Raw genomic sequence first — 18,648 nt, 5'->3', positions numbered from 1 at the left:
TTTATTGCGTTTATTGTGTAGGTTGCTCGTGACCCAATACAAGGAGAGGTGCAGTTCGGCCTCATCTCCTCCGTCGCTCCTCCCCCCGTGCCTGGTCGGGTCGCCTGGGATTCCGAGGATGCGTGAACAGACTGCGGGGCGGGGCGGTCAGGGGAGGGGGGGAGAGGGCGGCGTGTGTCCCGCGGTAGCCATCAAGGGTCGCCGCGGGGAGATGGATGCCCCGCGCGGCGTGATAGCATCGAGTCGTCCACCAAAACAATGATCGCAGGAGCTACCGGAGGAGAGGTATTTGTCCCCTTCTGTCTGTCCCTCGCCGCCCACCGTTGCCAAAGCCAGGGCCCGTACTCTTAAGCACTTCGGCGCCCAGGCACACATATATGACACGGTTCTCGTAGAAGTTTTAGGCATTTCCAGAGGTAGTTTAATTGCCCTGGTGGTAGTTTGACCCTTTTTCTGTACCATGAACCTAAAAAACACTCATGCGAGCCCAATTGATCTCCTCTTTGGCCTCTGGAAATAGTTTAGGTGAGAGGCGGAAGCGTCTGAGAATACCGAGCCAGGACAATCGAGGAACCAAGGCTCTGTGAACACACACTTGTATCCGCGTCACCGCCTTGTTCTCCGTGCAGGCTTGGATTACACTGTTCCATACTGAAGGATGCGACCAGTGGCGGCGTAATACAGGTTGAGCGAGCCATGAAATGCTAAGTTATCTGTCGAGGGAAAGCCCACTGCCTATTTCTGATATGTGAGGCACTGAATTTTATCTCAGAATGCCATATAAAGGTCATGGAGGTCTAATTTTTCTCTGGTTCTCCTTCCCTCCGTAGCTAGTCATTAATGTTACTGAGGGATTCGTGTCAACTGTCCAGTGTTCGCTCCCTCGGTGGTCTGAAACACTCCTCTATGTTCTAGTCTTACGATGACAGTTCACAAGTCCATTGCCTGGAACATATTTGACATCCCCTATTCGTATTTAAACTACAGTGGACATGTAAGAAGTAACACAAGCAGGAAGAGAGGAAGGAAGATGAGGAGCAGGAAACGGATGAGGAAAACGAGGCATAGGAAGCGGAGGAGAAGGAGGAGGAGAAAGACGAGGAGCAGAAAGCAGAGAAGGAAGACGAGAAGAGGATGAGCAGGAAGCGAAGAAGGAAGAGGAGGAGGAGGAGGAGGAGGGTGAGCGTTGACAACAGTGGGTGGTGGGAGTTATGGGTCGGGATCTATTGTTCCTGGAGGGGTCCACAACGGGAATATGGATGACGCCGGCCAGCTCGTTTATATATGGGATAATGGCGAACCGTCCGAGGAGTAAGACGTGGCTATATGCGTCGTGATGGACCGTCCGGGGAAAGGGATGCGAGAGGGGAGGGCAGATAACACACATATGAGGCAGAGGAAACGTGATAAAGCAAGGGAAGTGAGGAAACGGGGAGAAAAGGGGATAACAGAAGGAACGTGGATGACTGGAAAAGGAAATATAGCGAGAAAAAAAGATGGAAGAGTAGGAGGAAGAGGAGGAACAGCAGTAGAAGGGAGATGAGTAAATTGAGATGAAAGTAGAGGAGGAGGAAGAGTAACAACAGGGAGGAAGAGTAAGACAACGACGACTTGGAGGAGAAAGAGGAGCAAATAAATAAAGAAAAAAACAAAAATATATTGGAGAAGAAGAAATAGTAGCAAAAGGAAAAGAAAGAGGAGGAGTATGAACAGGGGGAGGAGGAGGAGGAGGAGGAAGATCATAAACAGAAGGAGGAGGAAGAGTATAGCAGCAGTAGGGCGAGGAGGAGAAAGAAGAAGAGATGGAGGAGGAGGGGGAGGAAGAAGGAGATGAAGGAGGAGGTGGAGGAGGAAGATTATGAACAGAATAAGGAGGAAGAGTAGCAGCAGTAGGAAGAGGAGGAGGAAGAAGAAGAGGAGATGGAGGAGGATATAAGCAAGAGGAGGAGGGGGAGGAAGAAGGAGATGGAGGAGGAGCATAACAGGAGGAGGCGGAGGAGCGAGGGCGTTTACTGCCCCTATCATCGCCGGCGGGAACAGGTTAGGTGTCGGGGCTGTGGTCGGCCGCGTACTGTGTCTCATTTATTCACGAAATAGCATAGCGAACGTGACCACTCTCGTCCTATATTTCACATGTCCAGGTAATGACGTGAGCTTCTGTTACACACACACACACACACACACACACAGACAATCATTCTTCCCCTGTCCTTCCCATCCTTTCTCCACCTCCCCAACCCTCTTCCTCCTCCTCCTCCCTCTCCATCCCTGTCCCTCCCTGGTGGTGGTCCCGACAGCGCCTCTTCCCTCTCCCGAGACCCGAGATACGTGCAATCGTTCTCTGTTTCTTCTCTTCCCTCATTTTTTTATTGCCCCGCTCCGCCCGGCCACACAATAGCGTAATATGACTGCGATAAGACATCTCAGGGCTCGGCCGGACCTCCACGCGGCTCCTAACGCTTCCTGTCTTGTTCCTGGGGAGGGTGAGCGTCTAGATACACAGTAAAATGGACCAGATGTTGGGAAAACCTCGTTACCTGAAGCAAGTGGACCATAGCGAAGTATAATAAACAAGCAACATTAATTATACACCGCAAATAAGTGTAACATGTGAGACGAGGAGGAAACAAACGTTATATGGCGGGTACATATGTAACATTTTATAATATACAACACACTTTTTTGGTATTGACGAGCAGTAATGAGCTAAGGTGCTGCATCACTCCACGCGTTTGTTTATGTACACTTCGCCCGCCCACACACCCCTCCCGGGCGAGCGAACACTTTCTTAACGAGCCACAAGCAAAGCACTATAAGTATGTTTCAGGCTCTTTGTTGTTTGCGTGGCCTTAGACAGTTGTTTGCCTATTCTTACGGTCATATTACTCTTTTGTGTATATGGATGACACAAGACATTATGGACTTCAACACTTCAGCATGTGGCTACTTACTCGATGTCTAAGAATGTGTAATCAACAACCTTTATCTTATTTCACACACGTATATTTGCATGGCTGACAAGATACAACGCCAGCACTTATTTACTTACCAGACAGCCGTTAGTTGGCGTGCAAAGCAGTATGGTGACCGACCCCTCAATGAACCTTATGGTATTCACTCACCCTCTGATACAAGTAACCATGCAGTGAACTATGACATCTTACACGAGTTTATTTTACCCTGGGCGTGTGCTGGCGACAGGAGACATAAGCACACCTACACTTTACCAGGTGGCCGCTAATTGGCGTACAGAGAGGGGTCAGCCAGTAGGGTTCAAGCAGGTGAGTGACTGAAGCGTCCCGAGATGAAGTCCGAAGTCCACCCCGCTGCCCCCACGTCCCCGGCCAGCCTGTCACGGGGAGCGGAGCGGCGGGTAATGTTCAACTCTTTCGCCGCCGGTGTGGTGCTGACTGTGCTTACCTTCCTGCCCTGACGTGTGCTGCCCTGCGCTTACCTTCCTGGCCTGACGGGGACGACACGGCGGCGGGATCCAGACGAGACGGGAGGCGTAGAATGGTGTGGGTGAGCATGCGTCGTGTTGGTATGAAGGGTTGTTCGGGAAGGTAGTCGTGGCTTGTGAATTCATAGGATGATGCTTGGAGATGCTGTAGCAGGGACGCGGCGAGGCGGGAGGTGTAGAATGTTGTAGGTGAGTGCCATGTCGGGATGAAGGGTTGTTAGTAGGGATACACGTAGCATGTGTGGGCATAGGGTGATGATGCTTGGAGAGGCTTTTGCAACAACAAGGGTTGTTAATCGGTGATGCTTGGGGACGCTGTAGCAAGGACGCGGCTAGCAGAGACGACCTAGGTCTTTTTTGTGAGGGGGCCCAGTGTCCATACAGAGCTATCCACTTTACTAGATTAGATTGCATTTTCCTTCGCATATAATTCCATAAGGAGAGGCCATGCATTGGGGCCCATTATTTTTAGAACGGGGTTGGGTAGTCGTTGATCCTTCGAGAGGCTTAGGAGGCCAAGGGGACGTCCACATTGCCCGTGGCTTGGGCAAGTCGATAGATCCTGCCATGAGGTACTTATATATAGGATGGGAAGGGAGCCTGCGGGGGAATCCCCTGGGCTTGGCGTCGTAGGATGGGTGAGGCAACGCGCCCCCCGTAGTATGCCCCCATTGATTTATTGATTGGGGGTGGGAGGGTGTCTTAGCAAAGTACTTCGTCGTTTTTCCAAACACAAAACTGTTCTTATTGAGTTGTAGTGCGCGCAAAACTGCGTGGGATCACTGATTATCCTAAACGGCCTATCATGAGCTGAGTGGATGGGAGGAAGGAAAAGTTATTACACATGCGTCGTCAGAGATGGCTGGAAGATGCTGGGAACAAGACCGCCGCGTGAGTTGTGTGTTCCTCGTGTTATTGCCGCGCCCACACCAGCGTGGGGAAGGTGCGCCCCAGCGGATGGGCTAAGGATGGAGGAATTGCTTAGCTTTGGCTTGTCGAATATCCCAGTTTCCCCCTCCTGCCGACAAGCCGTGAGATTCGAGCACAAAATACTGGTATTTCCAATAGCTATGCTTACTTCCATACCCGCTGCCCTGACAGGCTAGGGAACAGGAAATAACTAACAGAATAAGTAAATATAACTATAACAATAATAATTATCCGAAGTTGAGATGTTTACCCGCCATCATTATAAACCTTCGTCAAAACACACTTTCGATCATATTAGAACTTATGATGGGCATCTGTTTTACGTTGTGGGAGATATGTGTTGCGGACATATCATTTGTTCATTCATTGCTGTCGGTCTCTCAACGTAAAAACAGACATCATATCTACTGTCAGTTCGTTCAATCACAGTTCGTACTCGTTACCGTCAACTTTCACACGTTGTCACAGCCTCTACTGTCGCCGCTGTCATCACCCACGGCAGCGTGTCCTCCTGCAGCCGGAGAGACGTGAAGGGCAGCGCCGCCCCGCAATGCATCACAGCTTCTCAGGCCCAGGGCGGCGAGCACTCACTCCACTGTTGCCTTGGCCTCGCTGGGCCTCCGCGTCGCGCCTAACATGCAAATAAACACTCGAGACGTTGCGCAATGACCAAAGAAATAAACGCGCACCATATGGGACTGTAAACGAGGGAGTATTTTTTGTTATTCCGATCCCACGACGCCTGTCTCCACCTGAGTCAATAGCCGGCAGAATGGACGGCCGTGTGTGTGTGTGTGTGTGTGTGTGTGTGTGTGTGTGTGTGTGTGTGTGTGTGTTACCATCTGCTGTAATATTCCCGCAAACATATTTATTTTTTGTCGACATGGGGATGGATAAGAACTGAAACTCGACTTAAATCTCCTCATTGACCCACAGCCACCGTCATGGCACAAAAATAGATATAAAATAAGCTCATCTATTCGTTATTCAGACACACGAGGACATGCACAAGATATCTCGGCTTATAGAATCAGTCACGTGAACGGATCTCCCAAGCCTGGTCAAACTTCGGGTTCCTCTACGCCTTCCATTCACCTGCTGCTCTTTTATCACTCGGCTGGCGGTGACGGACAGGTGTGATGGGGCGTGAGGTGACGTCAGGCAGGTGGGCGGGGCCAGGTGAGCGGGGTGAGGGGTCAGCGGGGTTGGTAGCTGCCTCCGCATAATACTGTCGTCCGTCGCCTCCGCTGCCCACACCTGGCCACGCTGTCCCTCACCTGCGCGCGCTTCCCCCATCTCCGAGACACGCGCCAGCTCGTCTGCTTGTATCGCGCATGAAGTGACTGACGGTAAAAATGGTATTGTACTGGTTAATCGTGCGTTTATCCGTGCAAGAATAAACAAAAAATACATAATCAATAAGTTATCACGACGCGCTCCAGCTCATCCGTTAGTGTCGCCAATGAAGTGGTTTGCGATAAAAATAATGAGATATGGACGAGTAGTGCGTTTATTGGTGCAAAAATAAACAAAAAACATAAACAGTATATCTTGATCAGTTCTCAGGACACGCGCCTCGCTGTCTGTTTGTATGTACTGTGAATAGCGTGGTACTGACGGAGCTGTGCGTTCAAGCGAGCAAATAATAAACTCAAGATCAACAGCATATCTTCATTAGTTCTCAGGACACGCGCCTCGCTGTCAATTTGTACTGTGAATAGCGTGGTTTACAGCGTGACCCTTGTGCTTTTGACGGAGTTGTGCATTCAAGCGAGCAAATAATAAACTCAAAATCAACAGTTTAATCTAATCCATTCATGACTCACGGTAAGACTTTAAGTGAATCGGTCACGGAGGGTCGCGGGAAAGCTAAGCGACGTGCGGGCAGCAGCATCAACAGGAGCGAAGTGACTCACGAGGGCCAGTGAATGATGCCGTGAGTGGAGGTAAATATTTTGACGGCTGATGCTCAGGAAGGCGTGAGTGACTGGACGGAACGAGGCAGCGAGGAGATCAGGAAAGAAACGATGTCATATTGAAGTGCCATTTACAACGTCGTCCCTATTAACCACTTCACGATTCTTGGAAGTGATATGGACACGGAGGCTCTTAAGGTTAGAGTGAGTGAAGGGATGAAACGAAGCGGCGTGGGGAAGGAAAGAAACGATGTCATATTGAAGTGTCCTTTACAGCATTGCCCTTACTGACCACTTCTTCCACTTCACGAGCCTAGGAAGTGATATAGACACTTAGGGTTTTAAGACTGGGGTGAGTGACGGGATGAAGCAAGGTGGCGAGTAGGAAAGAAAAAACGCTGTAGTATTGAAGTTCCGTTTGCAGATTCTTCCCCTTCAAGAGCTTGGGCCCGTATTCCCGGACGCTTACGGCTCACAACAATTATTTCCCAAGGCCACAAAGGAGTTTAGTCGGGTTCTCATAAGTGTCTTGCCGCTCATGGTGTAGAAGCTTTTGCCAAACTATCACTAGTCCTTACAAAACTACCCGTGGAAATACTAACATAACCTCTACGAAAGCCCTATCAAGTGTGGGTGTGCAAACCGCGAAATGTTTGAGAATATGGGTCCTGCCACGTAATAGATAAATGCTTGATATAGAGAACTTACTTGCTGGATTAGTGCGAGCATCAAGGGAAAGAAGTCATGTCATACTAAAGTGTAATTTAAACCTTTCCCTTCACTGGGTCATTCCTTCCCTTGAGGTGCCTGGTGAGTGACCGATGCACGTGTTTCACTGTTGCAGATGCGTCGCTGTAGAGACGGAGCGCTGCACTGGGACCACGACTACGAGGTGATGAGTCTGGACCATAAAGGGACGTCGTGAGCTGGACTCGTACTCAGCGGGACACCAACAAGAGCATCGAAGAGGAGCTTGAGGAACAGAAGAGTACAGGAGCGAAGAGGCATCAAGACACCTCCTCCTCCTACTTCTACTACTACTACTACTACTACTACTACTACTACTACTACTACTACTACTACTACTACTACTCCCCTTCCCGCCATGGAGACCTGCGTGCTGCTGCCCCGCCACCTGTGCCTCCAGGGGTCTGCCGAGGCCGCCACCCTCCACCTGGTGACGGCGACGAGCGTGGCTCAAGGCACCACCTTCACGCCCACCTCTGGCACCCTCAGGACGGCCCGCCTCCCGCCCCTCCCGCTGCTGCTGCCCTCCGACGTGAGTGTTACTGTTACTAATTGACTGGTTGGTTGTTAGTTTTCCTTCCTTTTCTCTTCTTCTTTTCGTTTTCTTTACTTCCTTCGTCATTTTTTTCTTTCATTCTTCTTCGTGCGGGAGTGAATGTCCCGAGTATAGAGAACAGCATATGACCATCCATCCATCCTTGGTTAGCTCGGTTATTCACAAAATGAAATTATACTTTTACGACAACTACCTCGAAAAGAAACGCGTCGTGTTTGGGTCTCGGTCGTTGTCATTTCCTAGAGCGTTCTTATCACCGCGAACAGATTCAGTTAAGCTTTAAAAATGTCTTGACCTACGTCAGGACCGTAATTTCTGGGGGGGCAAGGGGGGCTATAGCCCTTAACGCTTTTTTATATCGGCCTCAAAATGCCCCTAAAAGGGCTTATTTTTCAAAAGTTTCCCCCCCCTCCACATGCTTGCTTCGCTCACCACCATGTCATCCACTTCATGAACCTGTGACGCCCTCTGCCCACCCAAAATAAAATCAGCCCTAATTACGGGCCTGTACGTCCTTCACTGTGTGCCCGGCCGCCGCCCCCTCGTCCCTCCCGCCCGACATACGCAGCAGCTGTAGTACGACAGGCGTTGTATCATTAAAAATCACTCTTAGTACATTTTTCCAATGTGATATTTGATGCGCTGTGGTCAGGTTGGATCATTAAAGGTAAAATGATGAGACGATGGGCACCCTCCTCCTCCTCCTCCTCCTCCTCCTCCTCCTCCTACTCGGCTCCTCCCCCACCTCGAGTTTCGGGCTCCTTGGGTTTACGTTCCTTGTGGAGCTTCTTGTCTGAAGTGATTTTACCGGGTAAGGCGATCCAAGCGCGGCCAGTACTCGGGCAGCGTGGGGCGCGGGGCGGGGCGAGGCAGAGACGGAGGCCGAGGAGGAGGTGGATGCGTGGATGGCGGAAAGAGTGACTTGAGACGAAACCATCAATGAACAGATGGTACAAAACAGACCAAGGTGGAGGACTCTTATACACAAAAGTGACCCTATTAAAGAAGAAGAAGAAGAAGAAGAAGAAGAAGAAAAACAGAAGAATTAAGTTAACGTGCCTAAGAATACAGAAGCTCACGAATTACTCTTGCCCATCCCATCCCATTCTCTAACACAACCTCCTCCTCATCCTTCTCCTCCTCCTCCTCCTCCTCCTCCTACTACTACTACTACTACTACTACTACTACTACTACTACTACTACTACTACCACCACCACTACTACCCAAAAGCCACACAAAGCGGTCGGTGTCCCAGTACTGCCGGCGCGTCTGTCTGAGTCTGGGTCGCAGGAGGTGTAGCTGATCGCATTACCGCCTCGGGCCAGGCCGCACACAATAAAGACGTGGAGGAACCCATGCGGAAGATTGGACGTGGCACCTCTTTCACCCGATCCTTGACCCGGGAAAGCCTAGCAGCCATTCTCGGGACCATGGGAACACTGGGGCGAGGCGGACGGTCCCTGGAGGTGTAGGTTAGTGTGGGAAGACAGGGAGGGAGGGAGAGGGAGAGGACGGTGTTACTTGCGGTGTTGCTTGCTACTCGGCGCAGGTGTAGGGATCGGGGTGACAGGTGAAGGTAGTCCAGGTGGTGAGGATGAGTTGGTGCGTGAGTTTCTTGGTGAGTTATTGACGCGCGGGGAGTCAGAGTGATTTAGAGGACAAGCGCGTGAATGAATTATTGGCTCCTGCTCGATGGGAGGTACTCAACGTTTCGTTACTGAATAGAAAGGAGAGAAATGTTATTTTTTATTTATAGTATTTATTCTCAGTCTTGCGTCAATCTTGCAGTCAGTCTTGCGGCAAATGTCACAGCTTTGATTTATTGGCTTAAGAGGAACTGGGCCGGACTGTCACCTGTGCTACTTCAGGATATGAAAAGGAAGAAAGTTATTTTTATGTACTTTTAGACATTTCAGCGAAGTTTTTGACTGTTTCACTTCGTCTAAAGATAACGTGGAATCGGTAAAAATCATGATTCTGTTTTTTTAGTGAAACTCGATATCGTAACCCTCAAATTCACGGCAATCTAAAGTAATTATATGAATCACTAGGGGAGAGTACATTTAGTCAATCAGATTATTTTTCTTATTTACATTCTTGTGTACTTTAAAAGCGTAACTGACAACTTCACCTCAAGTCTCAAGTAAATACGGAACTTCTAAGCTAGAACGTAATATTTTGCAACAGGCCATAGGAGGAGCTTCTTTGCCCACCACCCCCTCACAGCCTCCACAACCTTTGCCGCACAACCAAGGGAGGTGATCGCCGGTGTACATCAGCGAGCACACCTTTGAAGACAATACGAGTGTTTTTTCCCTCTGCACCTCGGGTCGTAAGTGGCATTGTGAGCGGCGCCGCTTTTATCTCGTGGTCTCGCGTCGTGAACATCTGGGCAAGCTTGAGAAAGCGGCGGAAAACGAGCGTCGCGTGGAAGATAATGAAGCGCCGGCCGGAACCTTTGCCTCGTCTCACTCGGGCGGCCACGGGTGAAGGGCGGCGGCGGCGGCGTCACTCTCGCGCGTCACTCAGGAGGACAAAAAGGTGACACGTGGCGGAGAAAGTTTTGGTCACCTCCTCCGCGCGGGCTGTCATGTAACGAGGCGATGAAAGGATGGGCGAGGGGCGGCCAGGGATGACGGACGCTCCGACACTAACAATAATAACAACACAGTAATACCAATAATAACATGAAGAATAAAAATATGAATAGAGATAATAATAATAAGAAGAAAAAGAAGAAATGGAAAAAGGAGATGAAAATGGTGAAGAAGGAGAAAGAGAAAAGAAGAAGACAGAAGGAAAAGAAAAAGAAAGAATGTAATGATGAGGAAAGAGACGAAGGAAAGGAAGAAGAAGAATGACAAAAAGGAAAAGAAAAAGAAGAACAAGAAGAACAAGAACAAGAACAACAAAAATGATAATACTAAACAAAACATTCCAACCAAAACATGCGCGTCACTTCCTCACTTCACATTCGCATCTTGGTCATAACATTACGCTCCCTACCTCCACACCTCTCTACCTACCTCTCACTCTGCTTATACCTGCCCTTTCCAGAACTCATCATGTCCCTCGTCACCGCAAGCCGACTCCAATATGCTAATTAGAAATCCCTGTCGTAGCTTGCTCATCAGGCCTAGTGACCACAATTGACGAAGGGCGAACACATGTTAACTAATGGTAACTAGGTATTGTGTTTCCTGGTACTTTCACTCCCCTCTTAATACTACTACTCCCCATTGCTACTCTCCCCTCCCTCCCCTCCCCAACACGAATTCAGCGATGGGAAAGGAGCTGAGTAAGGAAGAGAGGAAAGGAAAAAAAAGCGATAGTCAGAAGGAAAGGGAAGGGAGGCATTGATGGGAGTGAAAAGGAGTAGACAGAAGAAAAGAGAAGGGGCAGAGTAAGAACGAAAGGGTAGGAAAAGGCGATATGTAGAAGGAAAGGGAAGGAGTAGGGTACGGACGAAAGGGAAGGTAAAAGCTATAGGCAGGAGGAAAGGAAAGGAGGGCGATGGGCAGTCATGGGATAGGAGGGAAGGGAGAAGAAGGAGGAGAAGGAAGGGAGGGGAGCAGGGATGGGATGGGAAGGAAGGGAAAGGGAAAGGAATCAGGGAGGGCATTGGGCAGGCATGAGATAGGAGGGAAGGGAAAAGGAGAAGGAGAAAGAAGGAAGGGGGGCAGGCTTGGAATAGGAGAGAAGGAGAAAGGGAGGAGAGGGAAGGAAGGGAGGAGCAAGCATGGGAAGAGAGAGAAGGGAAAGAGAGGAAGAAGGAAAGGAAGAGCAAGCATGGAATAGGAAGGAAGGGAAAGGGAGGAGAAGGAAGGAAGGGGGGCAGAGATGGGACGGCAGGGAAGGGAAAGGGAAGAGGAGAGGGCAGAAAGGTAGGAGCAGGCATGGGGTGGGAAAGGAAGGGAAAGGAAAGGATAGCTAGGAGCTTAATAGAGGGCGAGAAACAGTAGATGGGGAGGAAGGTCTAGGGGAGGAGGATAAAAGAGGTGTGGGAAGGATCGTGTTTATATGTCGGCGAGGGGGGGAGGGAGACTCGCCGAGGAACAGTATGGGAAGGGGACGGAGCGGCAAGGAGGGGAAGGACAGGGCAGGGAAAGGAAAAAATGGACATAATGAAGATATATGCTTTCGAGTAATGGAGCAAGTAAGGAAAACGTCAAGGAACAGAAGAAAAGAAAAGAAGACAGCGAGAGACAGGGGTAAAATTGACTAAGGAAGAAATATGTTTTAGAGTAACAGACCAAGCAGTAACAGACCAAGTAGGGAAAACATTAAGGAACAGTGTGGTGCGGGGACGGGGCGGGGAGGAAAGAATGATAACACAGCAAAGCAGAACACAAACTAAGGAAGGCATTAGACTCGTGTTGAATTCGTGGAGTTAGGAAGAGAGAGAGAGAGAGAGAGGAAGGAGAGGAGGAAGACAAAGGAGGCGGCGAGGAAGGGGAAGCGATAGAGCAGGGAAGAAGAGGAAGGAAGGAAGAGCCAGAATATGAGGAAGGCAGCAAGATGAAGAGAGGAAAGAGGAAGGAAGGCAAGACGAAGAGGAAAGGAGGAGGGAAGGGTGAGAGAGAGAGCGAGAGCGAGAGCGAGAGAGAGAGCGAGAGCGAGAGCGAGAGCGAGAGCGAGCGAGAGATACTTTCCGACGGAGATAATGAAGAGAGGGAGGGAGAGAGAATAAAGAGAGACAAACAGGGTAAGAAATAACACACACACACACACACACACACACACACACACACACACACACACACGGACCTGTTCACCCCTCAAGCACGCATAACCACGAAAGGAAAAAAAAAAATAATGTTTACTGTGGCGTCAGAGTGAAAAAGAAATGTCCTGTACCGGTTTTGTGTGAGTGGGATCACGGGTCACCTTACCAGTGTCCTCCTCCTCTTCCTCCTCCTCCTCCTCCTAAAGTGATACCTAATTGTCTCTTTTTACTGTAACGGAAGCAGTACATAATATATCTCTGTATTTATCTATCTATTTATCCATCCACCTATCTTTATCTATCTATCTATCTATCTATCTATCTATCTCTTCCGCCTCATCCTAAGACCTGACCTAATTGTTTTTCTACAGTATCGGAAGGCACATAAGATATCTCTATCTATTTATCTATATGTCTATCTGCCTATCTATCTATCTATCAATCTATCTATCTATCTATCTATCTATCTATCTATCTGGTTATGGAAGAAGTGTCGATCAGGTTGTCCCGTCCATCACGCCTCGCCATTAACACGCTTTGGGCGGGGCAGGAGGCCGAAGAGGAGGAGGAGGACGAGGAAGGACAGATGACACGAAGGAGTAGGACGTGGTTGATGGATAAGGGAACGGAAAAAAAGGAGGAGAAGAAAGAGGAGGAGGAGGAGAAAGAGGAGGAGGAGAGAGAAAGGGAGCAGTGCCAACAAAATAATGGAAAGAAAAAGAGTATAGAAAAGTTATGGAAGAATAAGAGGAGCAGAAAACACTAGAATAAAGGAAAGGAAGGGAAGGAAGGGGCAGTGGGAGGGAGCGAGGAGGGAGGTTTGAGTGATGCAACCCACCGCCGCCGCCAGTGACCGCAGTCCAGGAGTCGGGAGGCAGAGGCGAGAGCCGCGCTAATAACAAAATGTATCCGGACACTTTCGGTCCATAGAAGCCGCCTCGAGTTACGCGCCTCCATGTGTCTCGCGGTGTTTGCGGTTCAGTTAAAGTTTCATCGCCCAGGGAAGGTTTCATAAAACGTCATAAAACGCATTAGGGAAGAGGGTCCGCCGAGAAAGAAAGATTAAAAGATAAGCGAGAGAACTAATAATGGAGAATTCAAACCTGTACTATATAACCAGATGTAAAAGAGCAATTCAGGAAACAAGAAAAAATGGGATATACATGAAAAACAATACCTTTCTTAATCAACCCCTAACCCCCCTTTCCTTACCTGTCCTCCCCCACAGGTACGAAACAGCTGGGGTTCCTACGATCGCCTTCGGGAGCACCTTTCAGCCTCCCACGCGGACGCCCCCAGCAAGTCGTCTCTTCTGCGGGAGTGTAACTGGGTGCGATTCCTGCGTGTGGCGGCCCAGTACAGCGGCGAGGTGAACATGGTGGCCGCGCTAACCCCACACAACACCATCACCTTCACCGTCATCAGGTACGTGGCGGGGATAAGTGACGGAGATGACCACCGGGGCCACGCGTAGGTCAGTCCATGCTCCCAAGCTATTCATTTTTATATACGTTGATGTTTTACTTATTTTTCTTTATTAATCGTCGTTGTTTTTTGTGTTGTTTTTATTTTCTCTATTGTAGCTTTTTTTCTGATGATATTATTGGTATTCTCTCTCTCTCTCTCTCTCTCTCTCTCTCTCTCTCTCTCTCTCTCTCTTTTATTTCTAATCGTACCCGTCTTTATCTCCACCTATCATCGTCCTTCTCCACACACACACACACACACACACACACACACACACACAGAGGAGGGCGCGTGCAAGTAATCCAAACCTCTCTATCTTCGTGATCTGTATTGGAATGGACGCTGACCGATCCCTGACTGGTTTGGCCGAAGAGAGAGAGAGAGAGAGAGAGAGAGAGAGAGAGAGAGAGAGAGAGAGAGAGAGAGAGAGAGAGAGAGAGAGAGAGAGAGAGAGAGAGAGAGAGAGAGAGAGAGATGGTATTAACTATTTTAGAACTTTCACTCGTGTTATTCTTATCATGGAAGTGAAAAATAATCTAATCTAATCACTTATTTTTCCAGCACTAGATGAAACACGTTGATACTCTACTTATTTTCTTTATTAATCGTCGTTCTATTTTCATATTTTCTCTTTTGTAACGTTATATATGACTTTTTCTGATAATATTATTGATAATATTGTCACTGACTCCTTCTCCTCCTCCTCCTCCCCTTTATCGTCGTCTCCCCTCCCTCCCCTTTCTCTACCTATATCCTAGCATAATAAAGCATAATAAAGTGTTTCAAGTGTTTCCTCCTCCCTCCCCAGGTCGCTTTCCCCCGAGCAGGAGGTGGTCGCCTTCACACTCCACCCCGACAACCTCCCGCGACCCCCCTCCCTGAGTCCCCCAGTCCCCCACCCCCTCCTCTCGCCCCCTTCCCCCCTCCTCCTCAAGTCTGAGGACGCTCGGCTGGTCACCAACGAAGGTGAGCTGTAATTCTTGATGTGTTCGGTTTGATTTGTTCTCCGTCTCGTGAAAGTTTTCCCACAGAGCATTGTCAGTGTCTTCAACTTGTCATCCATTATTCTGCTCTACAAAACAAATAATCAAAGGAAAATGTTGTAATATTTTTGCTACCTCTTCTGCTTCCATATTCACTCCACTTGTCCCTTGCCAGCGTGCACCTTTTCTCACGTTCTCCTCGTTACTGTGCCTTCACTCCGCCAGGACCGGCCGGGAGCCCCGGCGGCGGCCTGCAGGACGAGGTGAGCGCCTCGCCGCGCCTGGTGATGGCAGCGGCGCTGTACCGGCGAGCGGCGGCAGCCCTCATGCACGGTGAGTCCCACGGCATCCCCCTGAGCCCCATGTCTCTCCTAGACGCGTGCTTGCGTGTGTGCTCGCGTGCGCGTGTGTGTGTACGCTCCTGTGCTTTGTATAGCTCTAGTCAGTCTGTATTTGTCGAGATGTTCCTCGCTTTTCTTCAACATGTCATCGTAATCATCACCCTCCCCTTCCTCACAAACGCGCCTCCTGCTGATCACGATTCCTTGCTTCCAGATGCCCCGCTGGATCTGTCTCAGCCGCTGGTGGGCGGCAGGTCTGCCTTGTTCAGGAAGAGCGGTGACCAGCCCTCCAGGTCCCCTGTGTCTCCACTTTTCTCCTTCCCTGCCCCCGAGGCCGCTCAGGGCCCCTACAAAGACTGCGGTGTGAGGTGAGTTGCAAGGCGTCAACAGCTATGGACAGAGTGCCTCAGGATGCCGCTTGCTTTAAGTCTAACTAATGAAGATATATACTTGTACATTATTGTTACCATGACTTAAGTAGTGCAGTATGCGGTTTTTCAAAGTAAACCGAGAAAGATGTAATATTTCAAATTTTAACCTTGCCTCCCATGGTCATGTTCCCTTCCCGCCGTGCAGACTACAGGAGGCGCTGGGCCACCAAGACTTCCTTTCGCTGGCGGGGGAGACGGGCGGCGGCGGGGCGTTTGACAAGGTGGCGCCGCGTCGGCCTCGCGAGCGGTCGTTGCTGCCCTGCCACGTCTGCGGCAAAGTATTCGACCGGCCAAGTCTCCTGAAGCGACACATGCGCACACACACCGGTAGGCAGACGCAGTGTTATACAAGTTTACAAAATTGCTGTGTTAGTCTATAAAGTGCATACGAAAAAGTATGCTTGAGGCGTCCTGATTCAGCAAAAGTCCTTGTGCCACGACAATACTAACTCTTCCCTGTGACGTAGCACAGCAGAGGCGGTGCCAAGGCGCCGCCGCTCACCGCAGGAAGCGTTGCCGTGACAAATTGGCCGCGAGTCAGTGCTTGAGTTCCGTGTTTCCGCAGGCGAGAAGCCCCACGTGTGCGAGGTGTGCGGCAAGGGCTTCTCCACCAGCTCGTCGCTCAACACGCACCGCAGGATCCACAGCGGCGAGAAGCCCCACCAGTGTGCCACCTGCGGCAAGCGGTTCACGGCGTCCTCCAACCTCTACTACCACAAGATGACGCACGTCAAGGTGAAGACACTCACACGCACTCACTCGCCTGTCGCGGCTTCCTTCTCGCCCACTGTCTTAATTAACCTTTTCTCCCTCCCTGATGACACTCACTTCAATATTTTAAAAAAATAGTTTTAATAGTAATTTTAGCTTTATAAGATGATGGCAAATACCTTTTTTTACCCCAGGGATTCACTACTAGAGAGGGAAATACCGAGAATTAATTTCTTTTAAGTATTTTGATATTATTCTGATGCCTGCCACATGGATGTGAGTAATAAGTCCTCATCTTTCACCTCCTCCTCCTCGTCGTCCTCCTCTTCTTCTTCCTTTCTCAGGACAAGCCGCACAAGTGTAGCGTGTGTTCCCGGTCCTTCCCCACGCCTGGTGACCTCCGCTGCCACTCCTTCGTCCACACCGGCCAGTGGCCCCACCGCTGCCCCGTTTGCGGCAAAGGCTTCAGCAAGCTCACCAACCAGCGCAACCACCTCCTCCTGCACACAGGTGAGGTGCGGGGCGGGCCGAAGGGTGAAGCAGGGAACTTTGTTGGCTTGTTGGCGGGTCAGCGAAGGAACGTTTAGCTAGTAGTCACGTGTAAAGACGATTTTCATCTCAGCATCGTCATTCATCGATAAAGTCACAGATTTGATGAACGAGTAAACAGAACTATAAAGGTGGAAAGTGGATTTTTTTATGTCACGTGACTTGTCTGACTTTACAGGACTAAAACAGCACGAGAGAGCAGGCCCGGGGGTCGGGAGTCTCAGGCGGGTGGTGGTGTAAGGCCCAGCACCTCCTCATCACCTCTTCCCCTCCCTCATCACCACTCCAGCCGTCCCATACTCCAGTACAAAACTACCTCCACGTCCTCAGACTCTTCATCCTCCCTGCTCATCCCAACATCACCCCGTCAGCTTCTTCACCACATTCACAACTCACAGCCAGAGACTCGAGTGTTTATAGGAAGGCTAGAAGAATGGGAGATATTCAAGAACACAAAAATCTACTGAAAAACCGTAAAGGGAGAAAAGATTGCAATAGAGACAATAAATCCTCATTGATTCTTCCCTTCTCTAGTTTTCGTGTGGTAAATAAGAGGATAAAGGAAAAGAGGAGAAGCAACAAGACACAAACTCATCACTGACTCACTCGAGGAGGAAGTATGAGTGCGTGTGAATGAGGTGAGATTCAGGCTGCGATTTTGAGTGAAGTAACCTGAATCTAGGCCTATGGGAACGTGGTGGTGGCTTCCTTCGACTGCCCTAGAGCCTAAAATGGGGGATGGGGGGAGGCGTGGAAGGGTGTAAGGGCCGTAGAAGGGGGGTAGAGGGGGAAGGGTTATTATGTATGGAAGTGGAGGTCATAATAGGATAAAGGTTAACTTGATCTCCGTCAGACCTCGATCATGTGTTTTTTTAGTCCCGTGAGAACCAGGGGCGAGTAGTGCTTGTGATAGTGTGTGTGTGTGTGGGGGAGGACTGGAGGGGAGGGGGGAGTGTATGGTGGTGGGGGTTAGTGTGTGTAAGGGGGAGGGGTTAATGTAGGGGGTAGGGGGAGGGTAGTGTGGGGGAGGGGTCAGTATGTGTGTATGGGGGGAGGGGAAGCAGTGTGTGTGTGGGGCGGGGACTGTGGGGAGGGGGGAGTGTATGGTGGTGGGGGTCAGTGTGTGTAAGGGGGAGGGTAGTGTGGGGGAGGGGTATGTATGTGGGTGGGTGGGGAGGGAAAGCAGTGTGTGTGTGTGTGTGTGTGTGTGTGTGTGTGTGTGTGTGTGTGTGTGTGTGTCAGGTATTTCTCGTTTCTTATTCCACGTCCAGCTCCCCTTCGGCTTATTCTTTCTTATTGTACCTCATTTATTTCCTATTTTTATTCCTATTTTTACTCCTTTTCCCCCAATATCTTCCTCCTCCTCCTCCTCCTCATCGTCCCAGGTCAGGTGTCAATCACTCAGGAGAAATCATTACCAAAACGCAACTCTTCCTTAGAAAAAGTGCCTGGCGGGGGGCACAGGTAATTAATGAATATCGTAACTAAGAGATAGGCAACGTCCGTCCAGGTAATTACAGGTATATCAGAATACAGAATGTATTGTGTTCAGGTGACTTTGCAGGTAAACATCACTCATTTATTTTGTTCGCAACCATTTCTTTTTCACTTTTGTTTTTATGTCTGTAAAGGGTGTCAAGCAAAGGTCTCACGTTTAATGTTTCAGGTTGGAGAGAAAGAATGAATGCATCAGCTGTTGTGTTCCGGTGATGGTACAAGTGAACATTATGTTGTCTATGTTTTCGTCATTGTTCCTTGTTATCATTAGGAGATTTCTTTTATTTGAATTGTTTGGTATATTTATTTTTGTTTGTTTTGTTTTCGCCTTT

The 18,648-nt window shown here is 49.5% G+C and overlaps 1 protein-coding gene across 4 annotated transcripts; it reads left to right on the top strand.

The window, feature by feature from the left end:
- Nucleotides 1-3,353: 3,353 nt before the first annotated feature.
- LOC127006812 (zinc finger protein Gfi-1-like) lies at nucleotides 3,354-17,581 on the top strand. Of its 4 annotated transcripts, XM_050877161.1 has the most exons (10): nucleotides 3,355-3,522; nucleotides 7,151-7,585; nucleotides 13,566-13,762; nucleotides 14,613-14,770; nucleotides 15,013-15,120; nucleotides 15,343-15,496; nucleotides 15,705-15,886; nucleotides 16,125-16,294; nucleotides 16,615-16,780; nucleotides 16,998-17,580. In XM_050877161.1, exons 2-10 carry the CDS (start codon nucleotides 7,412-7,414, stop codon nucleotides 17,057-17,059), a joined length of 1,371 nt encoding a protein of 456 aa, XP_050733118.1. In that variant the 5' UTR covers nucleotides 3,355-3,522; nucleotides 7,151-7,411; the 3' UTR covers nucleotides 17,060-17,580. The 4 variants fall into 4 exon arrangements, with proteins under 4 accessions (XP_050733116.1, XP_050733114.1, XP_050733118.1 ...); XM_050877159.1 differs by having other exon boundaries at nucleotides 3,354-3,518; nucleotides 15,013-15,496; nucleotides 16,998-17,581; XM_050877157.1 differs by having other exon boundaries at nucleotides 3,354-3,522; nucleotides 15,013-15,496; nucleotides 16,998-17,581.
- Nucleotides 17,582-18,648: the final 1,067 nt, after the last annotated feature.

Source organism: Eriocheir sinensis, chromosome 33 (assembly GCF_024679095.1).
Source record: "Eriocheir sinensis breed Jianghai 21 chromosome 33, ASM2467909v1, whole genome shotgun sequence".
Classification (NCBI taxonomy): Eukaryota; Metazoa; Arthropoda; class Malacostraca; order Decapoda; family Varunidae; genus Eriocheir; species Eriocheir sinensis.
Note: the sequence above shows the minus strand (reverse complement) of the source record. Positions and strands in the feature narration are given on the sequence as shown.

What these genes read in the sequence shown, in the direction of transcription:
- LOC127006812 (XM_050877159.1), top strand. Translation starts at nt 7,412, where the DNA reads ATGGAGACCTGCGTGCTGCTGCCCCGCCACCTGTGCCTCCAGGGGTCT. An exon ending in TCGGCTGGTCACCAACGAAG is followed by an intron (nt 14,771 to 15,012) that starts GTGAGCTGTAAT and finishes TCACTCCGCCAG; the next exon opens with GACCGGCCGGGAGCCCCGGC. An exon ending in CCACCTCCTCCTGCACACAG is followed by an intron (nt 16,781 to 16,997) that starts GTGAGGTGCGGG and finishes CTGACTTTACAG; the next exon opens with GACTAAAACAGCACGAGAGA.